The 19,658-nt window shown below is 47.6% G+C and overlaps 1 protein-coding gene across 1 annotated transcript; it reads left to right on the forward strand.

Moving 5' to 3' along the window:
* The first annotated feature begins 6 nt into the window (after positions 1–6).
* Positions 7–19,425, forward strand: Pmm2 (phosphomannomutase 2). Its single transcript, XM_021184643.3, has 9 exons — positions 7–242; positions 4,237–4,348; positions 6,933–7,009; positions 7,735–7,826; positions 10,111–10,210; positions 10,345–10,420; positions 12,824–12,939; positions 17,463–17,600; positions 18,452–19,425. Exons 1-8 carry the CDS (start codon positions 189–191, stop codon positions 17,562–17,564), a joined length of 729 nt encoding a protein of 242 aa, XP_021040302.1. The 5' UTR covers positions 7–188; the 3' UTR covers positions 17,565–17,600; positions 18,452–19,425.
* The last annotated feature ends 233 nt before the right edge of the window (positions 19,426–19,658 follow it).

Raw genomic sequence — 19,658 nt, forward strand, 5'->3', positions numbered from 1 at the left:
GTACTATGGACTATGGCTTGGAAACTGGAAACTGTAGTTCAAATTTTGTAACCGCCACCAGTGTTCTGTGAACCATTAGGGAATCTTCCCATGGTGCCTTGGAACTCCAGGGCTCGGAGCGGGCCCGGAAGTTCCGGGTAGAGTTCCGGGTGCCGTTCCTGGTGCGGTTGAGGCTTCTGACTGGAGAAATGGCCACTCTCTGTCTCTTCGACATGGATGGGACCCTGACTGCCCCGCGGCAGGTAGGCGGCGCCCGGGAGGCTCGCGGTGGTGGAGCAGAGCCCTTGCTGCCCCAGACCGTGGTAACGACTGTCCGGGAACCAGGAGACGCGAGTCCTGAGCGGGGTCCTGATGGGGTGCGCAGGAAGAGGGGCCCCCCAAAAACGTTCCGAGTAGGAAACGTGTTCAGAGTCAGAAAGTTCGGGCCCTCGGGGCCGGTGACCTGGATTGAACTCCAGCCTCGGCCCTCTGACCTGCTGCTTCGCCTCCCCAGCCCTGTCACCTTTGGCTGTCTCTTCTAGTATACCAAAGGCAGGTTCTCAGTCGTCTGACCTTCAGCAAATCTATCTCGGAGCCCTTGAAGCCACTTTAACTGGGGTATTACCTGTTGCTTGGGGTGTTTTGGTGAGGATCACTGAAATTCATGACAGTTCCTCGCCAGATCAGGCCTCAAAAGTGAGCCCCTGCAGCAATGGGGACCCAGGTAGTAATAGGCTGTTTGCTGAGAGAATCAAGGATCCCAATGGGACTTTCTTCCACTAACAGATTTTAGGTTAGGGCCAAAGATAAGTTTGTGTGGTTTCGTTGTGGTGATGACATTCTCTCTGCCTCCTATACACAAATTCGTGATTGAGCAGAAATCATTCAAGCTTGAGACTGGGCTTAAATAGCTTGGGTGTCTCTGCCCCACTCCTTTTAGATTTCATGGACTGTTCCAGAAGCCCATGTTAAGTGTGTGTAACCTTAGATATGTGAGTCTTACCTTTTTAATTATTTTATTCCTTTGCAATTACATGTGTACAATGTATCTGATCATATTCACTCCCAACCTTCCTGTGCTCCCTCTGGGGAACACCTACTCACACATCCCTCTTCCATTTTCATGTCCTTTTTAAAATTTTTATTTTAATACCTCACTAAGTCCAGTTAGTGCTACACACAAACACACCCCAAGTGATAGGCAACATATCACCCATGCTGAAATGTTAACTGACTTGATCTTGTGCAGGGAACCACAGTTGCTGAATTCATGCAGGCAACAGCCATATATTGTCCAGAAGACAGCATTTCATTCACCACACTCCTCCCCATCCTCTGGCTCTTACATTCTTTCTGTCCCCTGAGCCTTGACAGGGTTGATAAAGGGCACTTATTCTTAGCACTTTGACCAGGTATGAGTCTGCATTGACCACTGCCCACTACAAAGAGAAACTTTTCTTACCCAGGTTGAGAGCGACATTAATCTATGGATATAAACATAAATATTTAGAAGGCAATTTGACAAGATTTCCATTTAACAAAAAGAACACTAGTAGGTTTCCCCATAGTGCCTGTGAGCTCCTGAGTCATAGCTTTTGACCAAGTACTGTACCAGGCACTAGTTCCTTCCTGTGGAATAGATCTTTGTTTGTTTGTGTTTTGTTTTTTCGAGACAGGGTTTCTCTGTGTAGCCCTGGCTGTCCTGGAACTCACTCTGTAGACCAGGCTGGCCTCAAACTCAGAAATCCACCTGCCTCTGCCTCCCAAGTGCTGGGATTAAAGGCGTGTGCCACCACTGCCCTGCTGGTTTTTTGTTTTTTCAAGGCAGGGATTCTTGGTGTAGCTTTGCCTGTCCTTGAATTATCTCTGTAGACCAGGCTGGCCTCGAACTCATGGAGATCCCCCTGCCTCTGCCTTCTGAGTGCTGGGAATAAAGGCATTTACTGTCCAGCTACTACCATTCTAACATAAGGAAATTGAAATGAAACTAGTAAGACTTGGCACCTCCGCTTCTTACAGCAGCTGTGGTTCAAGGACCTGAGCTCCCGGGCACTGTTGACTGTCTTGTTTGTCATTTCCTTTTCCTGTGTAAGGGTGGAGACCACTCCAGGTACTAGATAAGCTACTGGAAAAGTGCTTCTGTGTCCCTAGTTAAATGGCAGTAGATGGACATGAAGTATAAGATAGAGAAGGAGCCAGGTGATCCAGATGTGCTTTCAGCCCTTGGAACACTATGCGGGCAGTGATCACAAGCAATTGGAACAATAAGAGAAAACTAATTTAGAAGAGAAGTTTCCTGTATGTTGGGTTCTGCAATTAAAATATTCTAGCAACAGATCTGTGTATCATCAGCCTTCCCTGTCTCCATCTGTGTGCGTTGTCAAACATCACTAATCACAGTGCAATCTGGAAGAGGAAGAACGGGTTATCTTTTATTGTGGTTGTTGTAACTGGATATGGCCTCTGTGGGCTCCATGTGACTAGCACGGACTCAGAGGTTTGCACATTTCCCTGTTTGTATAGAAATCTGTCTTCCTGGGTGCTTTCTTCCCTACCCTTTAACTTGAGATAAGATTCAGAACAAAAGAAGACAAATGAATTCAGGCCCTAACAGCTTCATGAATCATTGTCCAACTGTGGCATCCTGGAAAATCTCACAGAGAGATCATTGACAAAAATAGTGAGCAGAGAAGCCCAGTCCCTGTCACTGTGTGTTTGCTCTTGCTGAGTGACTTTAAACCAGGGTCACTGAGCTACTTCACCCCTTTCCTCTCAGCATGAAGGTCAAGGGTACCGCCCTTCATGCTCAGTGTCATCATCTCACTAGTATTCCATTACCATAGTGCAGGGTTGGCATACTCTTCTGTACAAGGCAGAAGCACACACACACGCACACACGCGCACACACACACACACACACACACACACACACGCACGCACGCACGCACGCACACACCTTTATTTGTTGGTTGTGGAGATCGAGCCCAACACCTTGAACAAGCTAGGAAAGCACTCCTGCTAAGCTAGCCCCCAGGCCCAGAGAGTCATGATGTTGAGGTTTGCAGGCCACATAGTCTCTGTGGGACAGAAGCCACAGGAACACTGACATAGACCGTCAGTGTTCTGCTCCAGTAGTACTTAGTTATTGGTCTAATGGCACACAGGTCTGTTTGATGCCTCCTGGAATCCACAGCTGTTGCCACCTCTGAAATACCTTCCGTTATTCTTTTTCTTTCACCTCAATTCCGTCTTTCAGGTGTTAACCTGCTCATTATATTGTTTTATAATTCTCAGCACAAGGATTGGTTGTCTGTTTCACTTTTGAAATCAGCTGGTGAGCATGAGCATCAAAGGTATTTTCACAGCCTCTTCACTTTGGCGATATTTAAGCTGAGAAAAAAGCTACAGAAAGAGCTCAGGTGGGCACAGAGCTAAGGAAATTGTCCTGTGAATTGAGAGACCCCTAGTTGTTTGTTTGTCTGTTAAAAGACACTTTTAGGAAATCCAAGTAGGCCTTGAATTCCTGATCTTCCTGCTCCCATTTCCCAAATACCGGTATTGTAGGCTTGTGACACCTTTAAAAACCAAACGATTATGGGGCTGGAGAGATGGTGCTGTGGTTAAAAGTACTGGCTGCTCTTCCAGAGGACCCAGCATCCACAAAGTAGCTACAACCATATGTAACTCTGGTTCCAGATGATCTGGTGCCCACTTCTGCCCTCAGGCAACTGCATGCATGTGGTATACAGACATATATTCAAAGAAAACCAACAAAAAAGAATAAGCTAAATCTATGTATAAAAAGGTCACCACAACACAGAATAAAAAAGCAAGTCATAACCCAGGACAGAATAACTCCATAACCATACATTATCTGCTCATGTGGGAACAGAGGGATAACAGATTGACAGGTACCTGGACCAAAGGAACGTGGTACTGCTACACGTGCAGTACTGGCTCTTTGTAGGCCAAGATGGGGGTGTTCTTTAGCCAGGAGTTCAAGGTTAGCCCAGGCAGTATATCACAACCCAAACTCAAAACGAACACACAAAAAAGTGGGGAAAGGAAAAAAAAAAAACAAAAAAGGTTAATAGCCCCAAATAATAACTAAATATTTAAATTTTCTACAGGCCTAGTAATACCGCTGGGCTTGTGTAAGGCAAATTAGCTTGCTGATTCAGGGTAGGCTGGATTACTTTGCAGTTTTCATTTGATTATGTGACTCAAAATCTTCCTGTCTTCCTTCCTGATATGTAGAAAATTACAGAAGAAATGGATGGCTTTCTACAAAAATTGAGGCAGAAGACCAAAATTGGAGTGGTAGGTGGGTCAGATTTTGAGAAACTGCAAGAGCAACTGGGAAGTGATGGTAAGTGCTGACTGTACCCCGGCCCACAACTAATACTGAGGCTACTGAGATCTGCCACCATCACCCACGTAGCACACTTTCTGCCTCCTCGGGGAAACATTTTCTTTGCCCTTATTTGGCCTTTGCTTTAGTCATATAAAAGTAAGTTCTGTGATCTCTGACAGACCCTTCCCTCAGGTGTACAGATAGACTCACCCTGCCGTGTGTGCATGCCTGTGTCTGTGCTTGCAGAACCTTGTCACTTCTCTGTCACTTCAGCCCAGGCCCCACTTCCTGGCTGTCTCCCCCCCCCCCCCCCCCGCCCCCACTCAGATAAGGAGATACCTCTGGTCTCAGTACATTGTCCCTGTTGCTCTGACCCGATGTATTCCAGGGCTCCCTAGTCATGAGAGGCACTAGATTCCCATAGCACCAGTCTTCACACACAGGACTGGCAAGCTAGAGAACCTTTGAGCTAGGGTCTAATTCTGTAGCCCAGCCTGGGCTCAAACTCACCTCCTGTCTCCACGTCCCGGGTGGTGCCGCAGTGACAGGCATCGGCTGGAGAGTCTTCCGGCCTCTTTCTTGGAGATGGTGAAACAGCGGGTCTCTAAGACCTGGATATCATGTTTTCGCAAGTATCTCCTCCCAAAATTCTGGGGCCTGACCCTGCTGGTAGAGCACTGTCTTAAAGACTAAACTTAAGTCTATGTTGCAGACTGTTCTTTATCTCTGTTTTCCCAGGATCTCTGGGGTAGCTGGTCTGTGAGAAGCAGTGAGCAGAGAGATTGACAAACAGAATTCTTCACTACCTGTTGTAGTGTGGAATGTCTGTGAACCAGGCACCTGGGCAGCTGAGACAAGGGAGTCTGGAGTTTGAGGTCAGACGGGAATACAGAGTGAAACCCTGTCTTCAGAAAGCTAAAAAAGCCAAGGCTGGAGAGATGGCTTAGCAGTTAACAGCACTTGCTGCTCCTATGGAGGACCCACATGGCAGCTCACAACTATCTGTAATTCCAGTCTCATAAGGTGCACACACATACATGCAGATAAACCACTCATACACATAGAATACATTTTTTTTCCCTTTAAAAACTGACATGAGTTTAAAACATACAGAAACCTCACTGTTGTCCCAGGGTCAGGTTAGTACTAAGGACACATTAGGCAGGATAGTTCATTGTAGCAGGCTTAGGGCCATCTCTGGCCTCTCCACTAGGTGCCAGTAGAGTGCACACACACACACACACACACACACACACACACACACACACACACACACACACAGTCAGCCAGTGTAACAGCTCACACTGTCTCCAGACATTGCCAGTTGTGTCCTGGGGATCACATTGCCATGGTTGGGACTCAGCATGTCTTGTCTGAAAGTGCAAGTCTGTGGGTCACATCAGATCACTGGGAAGCCGTCTCTGCATCTGCAGGACACATGCCACTTCATCTTCCTCAGAGGTGCTCACTTTAGAAACACTAACAGCAACATTAAGAGGCATATTCAGCCCAAGAAATCCTGTCACAGAGGTGTTTGCCATCCCTGCCTCCAGTGCTGTAGTTAACAACATGCTCTGAGAGGTTTTCTGTCACTGTAGCAGAACTGTGTTTCAGGGAGGATATATCAAGAGTTAACATTCACCTAGAATCTAGTTGAGAGCTCACCTTGCATCAACTCCAACAGGGGCAGTGGACACGCCTGTAACCTTAGCACTCTGGGGACTTGCCGTGGGCCTGAGGGCATGCAAGACTGTATAATGAGATCCAGGCCAGCATGGGCTTCATGAGGGCCTGTCTCAAAAACAAGCAAGCAGGCACGAGAGCACGTGCCTTTAATCCAGCACTGGGGAAGCAGTAGCAGGCAGATCTTTTGTGGGTTATATGCTAGTCTTCCAGTCTAAATGAGTGTAAGAATCATCTTTTAAAGCAGTATTTAAATTTTTATTTTTTATTAAAACAAATATTTTGGGGTCTGGGAGATTGCTCAGTGGGTAAAAGCAATGAACAACAAAAGTTCAGTCCTTAGAACCCGCATAGAAGGAGAGAACCAACCCCGCCTCCACACCATGATGTGTACATGCCAAATGCACACATACACACAAAATATGGGAATGTATTTGGTTTTTGTTTGTTTCTTTGTGTACCCCAGGCTGACCTCGAACTCAGAGATTCAACTGCTTTTGCCTCTTGAGTGCTGGGATTAAAGGCCCCACCATGGCCTAGCCAAAGATAATAAATATTAAAAAAACAAAAACAAAAAAGCCAAACGGAGCCGAGCAGCTCTGCTCTGGCACGCCTGAGAGCTGTGGGGTTGTGTCCTTTCCACTTTGTTCCTGGTGTGGATTCATGGCAGCTGGAAGCAGGCGTGGGCCAGCATCTTACCCTACAGGCTGGGGGCAGGGTCCACCCGCAGCTCATTTGTCATCCCTCAGGCTCACAGCCAAAGCTGCTGTGGCAGTCCCCAGCCTCTGGACGAGAAGGGCTGCCACAGCCCACAGGTGCTTAGCCAGGTCCTTCCTTGGTGGTGGGTGTTGAGGGAGGAAGAGAAAGGCAGGTTTCCATTCAACGCACCCTCAGTTTTATCTTGTTTTGGTTGTAGTGGTTGAGAAATACGATTATGTGTTCCCAGAGAATGGCTTGGTAGCGTACAAAGATGGGAAGCTATTGTGTAAGCAGGTAAGTTTTTACGTATGCAGCCCATTCTGGATCACTACTACTGTGTCATAAGTAAGCCAGCCCTGCTGGGACAGCCAGTCATCTTAGGTACCTGGACTAGAAAGTGAGTTCAAGACCAACCTGGGCAGGTTAATGAGAGTCCCCGTTTATAAAGAATAAAGTAAACGGACCATAGAAGACCACACTGTGTGAGATAAGGATGGATTGCCTCTGGGCACACGCTGGGGAGCTGAGGGCAGGAGGGAGGGAATCTTCACAGTGTGTTCTTTGTTAAATTTGAATTTTGCCTGTGCAGCTGTTGCTGCTTGTTCCAGATAGTGACTGCTCCTTTATAATGGCCTTTTAAAGCTGCTGGAGTCCAGCGTGCCTAATACAATAGCCAGAGCTAGAGCAGGCCACTCACCCAGACAGGAGCTGTGAAAGAGAAGCTGTACTTAGCACTAAGAGCCATTGCACTGAGCTCTCTGGCCCTTCTGAGGAGCGTGTGAAAGAGCTCCAGGTTCCTGAGTGCTGAAGCAGAAGCAGCCTCTGACTGAGGCACAGTGTTTTACCTAATGTTTCTCACCAGCAGACAAGAGAACGAGGTGAAAGGACATCAGGGTGTGTCATTGTCCCTGCTGGGTCAGCCGGTGACTTCTGCAGTGTTAGCAGGATAGCTGCATGTGCCATGAACCGTTCGAAAGTACTTCCTGTTGTATCAAATAACTCATGCTTTGTTTGCCTAGAATATTCAAGGGCATCTGGGGGAGGATGTGATCCAAGACCTGATCAACTACTGTCTGAGCTACATTGCAAACATTAAACTCCCTAAGAAAAGGTGAGTTCACCCTTCACAGAGAGGCTCTTCTAGAATACTGAGCAGTGGACTCATAGGTGGAGAGTGGTAGTGAAAGCTCTCGAATGCTAGCTGTGCACACGCACAAATACATTACATATGTTACATGCACAACTTACACACACACACACACACACATACGTACACATACATTGGTTTTGGCTTTTTGGGTTGTTTGTTTGTTTGTTTGTTTGTTTGTTTGTTTTGAGACAGGGTTTCTCTGTATAGCCCTGGCTGTCCTGGAGTTCACTCTGTAGACCAAGCTGGCCTCGAACTCAGAAATTCACCTGCCTGCCTCCCAAGTGTTGGGATTCAAGGCGTGCGTCACCACTGCCCGGCTACATACACATTTGTAAAAGACACGTACACACATAATTTTTAAAAAGCATCGGAAGCGTACAGTTTGAAAGTCTAAAGCTGGATGAATACAGAACCAAGTGTGTTTGCTTGTGGTGCTTGAAGTCCATGTTACACGGCTGGCAGGTGAGGAAGAGCTGGCTGTGCAAGCACGGAAAGCTCAGTGCACACCCCCAGGCCTCCATGTACACTGCAATCTAAGCACTGAGGAGGACGGAGTCAGGGCCACTGGGGCTCACAGGCCCTCCATAAAGCCAGGGTCATCCGAAGACCTTGTCTCAAGGGACTAAAGCAGAGAGTGGCAGAGCAGGACACCCCAAAACAAACTGTCCTCTGACCTGCATACATGCTTATCCTACCCGCTCCTCACAATATATATGTATTTTATTATTATTATTATTATTATTTTAGATCTAAAACTAAAGATATAATTTTTTAAGAAGTGTCTAGCCATCTTCCCTGGAATAACTGAAACGTGTTGTTCAGCTCCATTTTCTGTGATCATGATGGCAAGCCTGAATGAGCAGTCTGCCTCTGAATACATCAGGATTCCTGAGCCATTAGTGAGACTGCCTGGAGCATAATCTCAGAGCCTGTCAGTGTCCTCTCTTCATGACATCAGTCTGTTCAAGAGCTCACTAGCAAACCAGATGCCCTAGGAGCAGATTTGAGACTCTAAAGAGCAAGTGCCTTTGAACCGGGCTCCTTTCCAGCCCTTGTTACCATTAGATGCTCTACAACAGGTGTGGCAGAAACGGTGAGGCATGTGCGGTGATTAGTGACACAGCCTGGCTCCCTAGACTATACGTACAAACCATCATCTTGGCAAATGTTATGACTAGTGAGACATGGTGCCTCAAGGTGTAACCCCAACACTTGGGAGGTAGAGGAAGGAGGACCAGGGGCTCCAGATCATCCATCACTAGCTGCATGGCAAGTTCAAGGGCAGCCTAGGTTACATAAGACACTGTCTAAAAAGTGGGGAGTGGGATGTTCCTCCCTACGGTCCTCCCCACTCTTGGGACTTCTTTACTACATCTCTACATGTTGCTCAAAAAAAAAAAAGAGATAGGGCTGGTGTCTTAGTTTGGATTTCTGTTGCTATGAAGAGACACCAGGGCCATAGCAACTCTTATAAAGGACAACATTGATTGGGGCTGCCTGCTAGTTCAGAGGTTTGTTCCATTGTCATCATGGTGCTGGAGAAGTAGCTGAGAGAGTTCTACATCTGGATCCACAGGAAGAGATGGTTATACTGGGCCTGGCTTGAGCATCAGCAACCTCCAAGCCCACCACCTATGATACTTCCTCCAACAAGGCTGCATCTCCAATAATGCTACTCCCTGGTGACTAAGCGTTCAAACACGAGTCTGTGGGGGCCATTTCTGTTCTACCACAGCTGGGAGATTAGTGCAATCAATAAAACATTTTCTGTTCAAGATTGAGGACCTGATTTTGATCCCTACCACCCTCAAAAAAGCTGGATCTGGTAGTGCCTGCTGGTAGCTGGAGCTGAGGAGGCAGAAGACAGGTGCATCTCTGGGCCTGCTGATCAGGCCTTGAAGCTGATTGGTGAGCTCCAGGCTCACTGAGAGGCTGTCTTCAAAATCAAGTGGAGAGCAAGCCATGAAGATGCCCACGGTGGACGCTGCTTCCAGTGTGCATTCACACATATTTATGTGCGTACGTGTATACACGCATTTTAAAGATCTGAACGAGGATTCCATTTTTCATCCAAGCCAAGTCTCAGTTCAGCTCAATTTAGATGATCCACGATTTAAGTCTGTAGTACTGTGTGGCTCAAAGCTTCCATGATGTCACATACTCATGCTGTCTAGAATGTGATGTTGCCCAAATAAATAAGGTGTTTTATATTTGGGGGCACCCCTTGTCCCATTCTCCTCCCCAGGGGAACTTTCATTGAATTCCGAAATGGCATGTTGAATGTGTCCCCTATTGGAAGAAGCTGCAGCCAAGAAGAACGAATTGAATTCTACGAACTCGATAAAGTAAGTTCTCAGATGTATGTGGGAGAAATGGCCAGCTTTGAGAAACCGTATAGCCTGTGGGCAGTCTTTTAAAATGCTTCTATACTGCGATACAATGGATAATTGCTGTCTTTTTGTTTGTTTGTTTCTCTCAGAAAGAACATATACGACAAAAGTTCGTAGCAGACCTGAGGAAGGAATTTGCAGGGAAAGGCCTCACATTCTCCATAGGTATGGCGCACACCCAGGCAGGCTTTGGTCCCTGTGCTCCTGGAGCATGTGAGGGCTGCTGGATGCTTAGGGGAATGGTGCATGGGATGGTAACTGAAGTTCCCATATGGGAACTCACAGTCTCACTAATAAAAGACATTAGAAGACTCAGAGGGAATCATGAACAATTTTATTAGTTTAAGAGAAAAACAATACAGGTTAGGTGAAGATCCCAGTAGCCACCAGGAGGAGAGGTGGGAAAACCGTGCTTTCAGAGTTAGATATGGAGTAAAAATAGACAAGTTACTAAGAAAGGAAAAGGTGCCCCAGAGTGGAAGTGGGTGGTGAGCATCCAGCCAGGCACAGCATGCTCTTTTATAACCCCTCCCTCTTTTTGTATTAGGTGGGCTTTGTTCACAGGGTGGTTTGTTTGTTATGTCAGGATAAGGAAGAGCTTCCAGTCTTCCTCTGCAACTGTCTTCTTTCATTTGTTAATCTCTCTCTTTTAAAGCTTTATTTATTTTATGAGTTTTTGCCTGCACGTATGTGTGAGGATCATGTGCATGCCCAAGGGGGCCAGCAGAGGATGTGGGACGCCCTAGAACCGCTGTGTGAGTGATAGCCTGAGCCCTGACCCTCTACAGAGTAGCCAGTGCTTTTAACCCGTGAGCCAGGTCTCCAGCCCCGATTTGTTAATCTTGATGTAGATTTTTTTTTTTTTAACTTTCTCCACTTGTGCCACAGTTACACAGCAGCCAGTAGACTGTAGGCAAGCAGCCTCAGTAGGACATCCCTAAACTGGAAGTGGGTTCTGTGCTTTTGGGTCTGGTTCTACATCTGCAGCCCTCTGCTCTTGTCTCCTGTGTCTTGGAGCGTGACCAGTAAAGTCTTCACACTTATAGGTGGAAGAGAAGCCTGACAGAAACTCCAGAGGAGAGGTGCACAGAGCCTCTCAGATGGAGACTAAGGTGTCTTGAAATCCCGCATTGTGTTACCATCAAGGAACCACAGAAGTTAGTGGGTGGCTTTGAAAGAGCAAGAATCAGGCTCAGAAAGGAACAGACAGGTGTTTAGGCTCACAGAGCCTATGTTGACCAGCCTTGAGCCAGCGCTGACTCTGGTCAGAATTGTGTCTGAAACGTGGCCCCTGACTTAGCACTTGATAAGTGATGCCTGTTAAGTTGGATGACTCTGTTTGGCTTGTTGTGGGGAACACACAGACCACAGCACATGTAGAAGTCAGTTCTCTCCTCCCATCATGTGGGTCCCAGGGGACTGAGGTCAGGACATCAGACTTGGCAGCAGTCACCTTCACTCGCTGAGCCATCTCATGTATCCTTGCTGGTTAAAAGCTTCAAACACTGTTCTTTCTCCTAGTAACACTATCAGCCTTGTTTTTAAGTCCTCTGGCTTTGCCAGCTTTAACACGAGAGTGCAAGCTGTAGGAAACTGTCCTTGCAAAGGAACCACAACCAGGGAGATTTTCAATTATTCCTGAACTGTGAGAAAATGTTTTTCTGATAGCTTTGAAAAATATTTTTAGGGTTTTTGTTTGGTTGGTTGTTTTGTTTTTGTTTTGTTTTGTTTTTGCTGTGGAAAGTACCTACATAGCAGCTAAAGAGCTTGTTAAGAGCACTGCTGCTCTTTCATAAGACCTATGTTCAATTCCCAAGGTCAGCATGACAGCCCACAACCATCTGTATCTCTAGTTCCAGGGTTTCCTTGGCACTAGACATGCATTGGTACACAGACATACATGCAGGCAAAACACCCATGCACGTGAATGAATGAATGAATGAATGAATGAGGGAAGGAAAGGAAAGCAAAGCAAAGGAAAAAGGAAAGGAAAGAGGAGAGGAGAGGAAAGGGGGGAAAATAGGGGCTAACTGCCTATAAGCTATCTTGCATGTGACAGACCTGTTGTGTACAGGCTGCGCTCATACAGCCTGCTTTTGCTATTTTCCACCAATAGTGGTTTGGTTTAGTTAGGTTTGCTTTTTTTGTTTGTTTTTTTTCAAAAGGTTTTCACTGTGTAGCCCAGGCTAGCCTGGAATTCACATGAAGTCCAGGCTGACCTTGAATTCATCATAATCCTCCTGTCTCAGCTTTGTGAATGCTGTGGTGTTAGGTATGAACTACCATGCCTGACTTAGGGTATTAAAATGCCAGACAGGTCTGCTGGGGAAAGGGAAGCCATTGCAAACTCTTACTTAAGCCTCTTCTTCGGGAAAGCATTAAGAGAGATGGCTGCTCTTAGACCCAGGTGAGATGCCACGGGGAAAGCAGCAGAGGACCTGTTCATGAACTGACAGGGAGTGGTGAGCAAGGATATGAAAGAGACAAGCTGCGTCCTTCTCCAAAGGTGTTGGTCTCTCTCCCTCCTCTCCCAGCCCTGCTGAGCCCTGTCTCCTCCCCATCCTGCAGGTGGCCAAATCAGCATCGACGTCTTTCCTGAAGGATGGGACAAGCGGTATTGCCTGAGACACCTGGAACATGCTGGCTATAAGACCATTTATTTCTTTGGAGACAAGACTATGCCGGTAAATAGGAAGGTCTCCTATGCTGTTTTGCCATCTTGCATCCTACCTGATGGCCTCCCTCCCCTCAGAGCTTTGAGGTCCTGCCCAGTAGGAGCAAGGACTGTAGATGGTCATCAGTGTGTCCTTTGCCTTAAGTATCTTCACTACTGCTGCTGTATGATTCTGCTCTACCCTCCCTCCTGTGTCCATAGTAAATGCACGCTAGGGTCACAAACATGGGAAGGTGGGGCATTATCTGAGTCTGATGCACACTGTTAGTCGGGATAACTGAAGTGAACATCTGCCTAGAGTGTCACCTGGAGTGCTGCAGGCCACAGTGAGACCACTGCAGAAAGCCCAGTCCAGCATAGGTGAGGTCTGAGTGCCGTCGTTTCCCCAGAGCCACTCTGCAGCATCTGAGGCTCTCCCTGCACAGCTGCCTACGACCACGACCCAAGGCCTGAGAGGTGCTTCAGAACCAGCTACTTACTGCCTGTGCTTGGCCTTGAGTCCCGGTTGTGTTTGTCAGCTTCTCACCCTGCACTGGCCATGTCACCTTTTTGTAGGATCCTGATTCAGGCATGGTAGCCATTGTGAACCCTGTAGGGCATCCATCATAAATGCTGCAACTGTGGAGCTCTGGTCCCTTTGACGGCTGCTCACCCTGTCAGGATCAGCACTGTCCAAGGTCTGCTTCCAGCAGGGTCCTGGTAACAGTGGATTATCTTACTTAGTGTGACATCCTCCAGATTTATCACTACAACAATAAGAATTTCCTTTCTTAAGACTAGATAATCCTGCACTGTATGGGTACGCAGTTTACTTAATCCATCCTTTGGCAGACTTGTGAATGTTGTTCTCTCAGTCACCGTTAGTAATGCCTCTGTGAATGTGAGCCTGTGGCTCATTGTGTTTGGTTGTCTATCTGTGAGCTGACATGGCAGCCCCCCTTAGAAAACATAGGCGGCAGCCTCTGGACATTGTCGTGGGCAGCGGAAGCCAAATAAACAAGCAGGCCTGGACCAGGCAAAACCACTACTGCTGCTCAGCAAGAAGAGCACAGCAGAAGGCGGCCTGTGGTCGGGCGGCAGTGCACACTCTCAGGCCCAGCACTTGGGAGGCAGAGACAGGCAGATATCTGTTTAAGGCCAGCCTGATCCACACGGTGAGTTCCAGGTCAGCCAGGGCTATACAGATAGACCCTGTCTCAAAAAATCAAAACAAAAACCAAAAGAGCCTATGAAATGTGAGGGAACAAATACTCCACCAACCATATGTCTGTCGGTTCAAATGTGCCAGGCTCCTGCAACTCGGCAGCAAAGTAAGAACTCCACGTAAGGGCTGGAGAGACGCTCAGCAGGAAGGAGCACCGGCTGCTCTTCCAGCGGATCTGGGTTTGGTTCCCAGCACCTATATGGTGGTTCACAACTCTGTAATACCAGCTCCATGGGAATCAGAAGCCCTGTTCTGTCAGTCCTCTGTAGGTATCAGGCACACAGTGATGCACAGACACACACACAGGCAAAACACCCATACATATAAGATAATAGAAATAAAGAACCTGATTTAACATGTTTGAAGACACACAGTGGACTCCTGAGCACATAGGGTTGACATCTGAATCACAGGTCATAAGAATGTATATCCAGGTTACAGTGAGGGCCAATTCTACTGTTAGACTGGCCATTTTTAATAGACATACACAAAAGAAGGTAGAAATTAGTGACTCTTTACCTCAGAACAGTGGTACAGCCAATATGGACAACTATATAGAGTGGTCTTCAAAAATCCAAAAATAGAACCTCTTATGATCCAGGAATCCCACTGCTGAGTATAGATCCAAAAGACTGGCGATCTGGTCCTAGGTAGAGTCTTTACATGAGTGAGCACTGGCATGCCATGGACTGTCTCCAGGGAGGGGACTCTTTGCCACATCCTCAATGAAAACAGTGCAGATCCTAGCCTGAGTTATCTTTATTTCTGTATGTTTTTTGCTCTAATTCAGTAGCCAAAACTGGCTTCTAAATGGTAATCCTCTTGCCTCAGCTTCTAGTGCACAGATTACAGATGGGAGCCACCATTTCTGGCTGCTTTTATTTGTTTGTTTGTTTGTTTGTTTGTTTGTTTGTTTAAATTCTAAGACAGGGTTTCTCAGTGTAGCCCTAGCTATCCTGGAACTCACTCTGTAGACCAGGCTGGCCTCAAACTCAGAGAGCTACCTGCCTCTGCCCCCCAAGGACTAGAATAAAAGGTGTAAGCTACCATGCCCATCTAGGGGGTTTACATATTTATTTGTTTACTTATTTATTTTCTTAGCCTTCTTTTTTTTTCTTTTTCTCTTTCTTTTTTTTTCTTAGCCTTTTTTTTAAAGATTTATTTATTTATTATATGTAAGTACACTGTAGCTGTCTTCAGACACTCCAGAAGAGGGAGTCAGATCTTGTTACAGATGGTTGTGAGCCACCATGTGGTTGCTGGATTGAACTTAGGACCTTCAGAAGAGCAGTCAGTGCTCTTAACCGCTGAGCCATCTCTCCAGCCCTTTCTTAGCCTTCTTAATGATGGTTTATGATCAACCCTTGGTTGATTTCACTGGATTCAAAACATTTTGAATGTAGACCTTAAAAGAGTCACATCACGGGCTGGAGAGACGGCTCAAACATCTGCTTAAACGTGTCGAGTTTTTCACAACAACGTAGCTCTCTGACCAGATAATAGACCTAGTCCAAGGCAGTGTGACAGTGCTCCAAGCCAGCCAGCTCTGAAGCAAAGCAGCCTTGTTCTGAGGGTAGAATAACAGCACAGCCATTCTCCTAGAATGTTCACACAACAGACTTCTCTGTGATCACGACCCCAGCCCCATGTGGTATGGGAATGCCATCTAGACGCCTTGCTGGGACTTCGCAGATGAAAATGCGATGAAGCTGATGGGACTCGGAGGGTTTGCTACTCGGTTTACCTCTTGCATTACCACTGCTTTGAATCATGTTTTTATTAAGTGAAACCAGGTGTGGTGGTATATTCCTATAATCCTAACACTTGGGAGGCAGAGACTGGAGAATTGCATGTTGGAAATCAACCTGAGCTAAGTAATGGGATTCTGTCTCGTATTCCTCCTCCCACTCTCTTTCTCGTCTCTCTCTTTCTCTGTCTCTCTCTCTCTCACTCTCTCACACATGCACACACACACAGCTTGTTCTCTTTTGTATTCTGGTTTATAGCTGAGCTGTGTCAGTTTAAAGCCATTCCCCTGCTCTAAAGAGGCAGAGTAGATCACATGGGGGGGGAGGAGGTCTGCAAAAGAGAAGGAAGTGCAGCCAGCTTCAGCTCAGGAGAGGGGTGCACAGCCTCACAGTGGGCAGTCACTGCCTGGGGTGATTCAACCAGGACATTTTGCTGTTCTTAGAGTCCAAGGTGACTGCAAGTTTAGGGCAGTAACTCTTACCCTTTCCAGTTTTGAAAGGAGTAAGAGGGATTGGTTTAGTGACTGACACTCAGATGGTAAGGGCTGAAGCGAGATATGAAGTCAGTCCCTGTGTGTTTTGCAGTGGATGCTTCCAAGTGCCTGCTGTGTGCTTTCTACAGAGGTCCTGTGCTTACAGAAGCCCATCCCACTTGAGACTTCCTCTGAGACTCCTGTGCTGATCTCTCTACCTGCTGCTGGACTCACTCAGACTGCTGCCTACTTTGTAGTCCCCACCCTGCCTTCTTTCTTCCTGTCTGCTCCGATACTGTTACTGGGCCACTGCAGTGTCATTAAAGTCACATGACAGTGGCCTGTATCTGTAATCCCAGCCCTAGGGAGGCTAAAGCAGAGCTCTTAAATTTGAGACCAGCCTGGTTATGTAGCCTAACTTCCTCAAGATGCTGATGCTGGTGCTCATGATGATGAGAGAATAAGCTCAAAGCTGGGGAGATGGTTTATGGCCACTGGAGAGGCAGAGACAAGTAGATCCTAGGACTCTCTAGCCAGGTAATCTAGCTGGTTCAGTGAAAGACCTGTCTCAATAAGATGGAGACCAGCTGAGAAAGACACCCAGTCAACCTCTGCCTATGCATGCATAAACCCATATACCACACAATTGAATAAACTCAGTTCACTTCCCCTCTCTTACTGGCCACACTTCATGTGCTCAGTTCTCCTATGTGGCCAGTGGTGGTGGGCAGACTGAGCAGCCATGGTCATTGTCACAGGGCATAAGCAGCCCCACTCTAGGCTGCCTACCCACCAAGGCTCCTGTGACTTGCAGAAGTGTGGGCACAAAGACACAAAGATAGCTGTGAGATACTGTCATTTACTGTCTTTTCACAAGAAAAACGAGCCTTAGACAGATCTTCACAAAGGCAACCTGATGACGATCGTGTGCTTGATTGTGGTTCACAAGAAGGTTAGACAACTTGCTCATTGCTACTAAAATGTCAGCCTTGGAAACCAAGGGAAGATTAAGTGAAGAAACCTTAAGTGAAGATGGGAGCGTCGGGGTTGCAGTAGCCATAGACCAAGACAAAGCCTAGCCCACTGCTTCTGTTGTGTTTCTCTGCAGGGTGGCAATGACCATGAGATCTTCACAGACCCCAGAACTGTGGGCTACACAGTGACGGAACCCGGAGACACACGCAGGATCTGTGAGGGGCTCTTCCCTTGACCCGAGGAGTGCCGTCCTGACCAACAACACTGGAAGGTCACTCAGGGGCAGGGGTCACTTAGGGCCAGAGGTCAGCTCGCTGTGCTTGCCAGTGAGCCACAGCTTCATGCAGTACCAGCAGCAGCCCCAAGGGAGAGGGTTTATCAGAGATGGCTGTGGCTGGGTGTGGTGGCTCCTGTGTGTAATCTGCGCTCAGGAAGCTGAGGCAGAATGAGACCATGTCTCAAACAAAACAAAAAGATTGGTGGCTCTGTGTTGGGGACGCTTGCCTCGCATGGGTCCCAGCCTACGACTTAGGGACCTCAGAGACAGAAGTAACTCCTACCTGACGCTTCTCCCCACCCATGGTGTAAGAGCGAGCTGAGAGGATACATGCTGCTCTGTGAAAGTTTCCCACCATATGATAGAGGGAAAAACAAGAATATACCTGGGTCCCTTATGCTTTGGGGAATTTAAAGTGTGGGTTCTGGTGGGTTTGGGGGGGATTCTTTTTCTCTTCCTTTTTTTTTTTTAAGATTTATTTATGTATTTGAGTACACTGTCACTGTCTTCAGACACACCAGAAGAGGGCATCAGATCTCATTACAGATACCATCAGTGGGCCACCATGTGGTTGCTGGGAATTGAACTCAGGACTTGTGGAAGAACAGAGGGTGCTTTTAACCACTGAGCCATCTCTCCAGCCCAGGATTCTATTTTGAATACATGGTCTCACTATGTAGCTGTGGCTGCCCCAGACCCTGCTGTGTGGACCAGGTGGACGACCTTGAGCTCAGGGTCTTCCTGCCTCTGCCTTACAAATGCAGATTACATGCACCCACACCAGCTAAGGTTTAATAAAAACCTGCAACCTTCAGTGCTCACACCCATATCTTACCACCAAACAGGGGCATCTGATGATGAAAGAGAGCAGCCATCCAGAGTTACCCATCTGGGATAGAACTGAAGACTTCTGTGATTTGCTCCGTCTGCAATCTGTGGTGGAGGCTGAGGCAGGAAGTAGCACCACTATTCTGTCAAAGGGTTAATGTTTCTGTTTTCAAGCCAGCTTCCCCTCTGTGAGCTGCAGACCACAGTGTGGCCAAGTGACAACTGATCCCACAGTTTACACCTACACTGGCCTGGCTGGCCATCTCGATTTGCTATATCGTAAAGCCAGACTGCTTTCCTGTCACCGCAGGAGGGGAGGACAGAGGACCCAGCAAAGCAGCACCTCATTGCAGTCCTCTTTAACCCCCAGGCTGACCAACCTAGGTAGCAGACCCAGTACCTAAGGCCACAGCAGCAGGGGCGCTCTCCAGCCTCTTCTTGGAGAGTGCACGTGTCCTCCCGGAAGCTCGAAGCTCAGGAAAGCCTTCCAAGAACACTTCCCAGGCAGCTTTCCAGTGCCCAGCCACCATGTGTATCCACTGCCCTACCCTTGGCTGCCCCTACTCTGTCCACACCCACAGCAGAATGCCAGGTCCTCACCCTGTGGCATCCTTGGGTTTTATGGCAGTGCTGTGAAGCCCACTGAAGGGACAGCACCATCTCTCACTTCTCAGTCTGGTCACTTTAACCCTCAGTGTCAAAAGGGTGTCTACCCCAGGTTGGCAGAGAACTTGGCTTCTGAGAGCTGCTTTCTCCGCTTCGCTCCAGTAATGCTGGAGCCCCTAGCTGGCCTGGCTGTAGCAGTTCCTAGCCAGCCCAGAGGCTGTGTTCTACCTGCAGGTCCAGTGTCTCCCATTGTGCCAGGTGGACTCCAGGCCTTGCCAGTTCCTACAGTGGCTGTCACAGAAACCCCCTGCCCCACTGTCTTCATTCAACTCTCCCACCTAATAAAGGGCCTCTGCTCTCCAGGCAGTACATGATTGTAGCCAAATCATAACATGTGTGATCTTGCTGATGGGGCAGTGTGGCTGCCCAGGTCTAAGGACTTGTGCTAAACAGCTGTGGCTCAAAGCAAGCTCTGGCCTACCTGTCAAGAGTGCAGACCTACCAACTAGGGATTGCAAAGGACTTGGGGGGGAAAAAAAAAAGTTGGATAAAGACTACATCACAAGAAGTAAGCAGAGGCTATACTAAGCACCGCAGGGCTGTGCAAGAGGGTGTCAG

This window comes from Mus caroli, unplaced genomic scaffold (assembly GCF_978045245.1).
Source record: "Mus caroli unplaced genomic scaffold, Mus_caroli_1 scaffold_17, whole genome shotgun sequence".
Taxonomy (NCBI): Eukaryota; Metazoa; Chordata; class Mammalia; order Rodentia; family Muridae; genus Mus; species Mus caroli.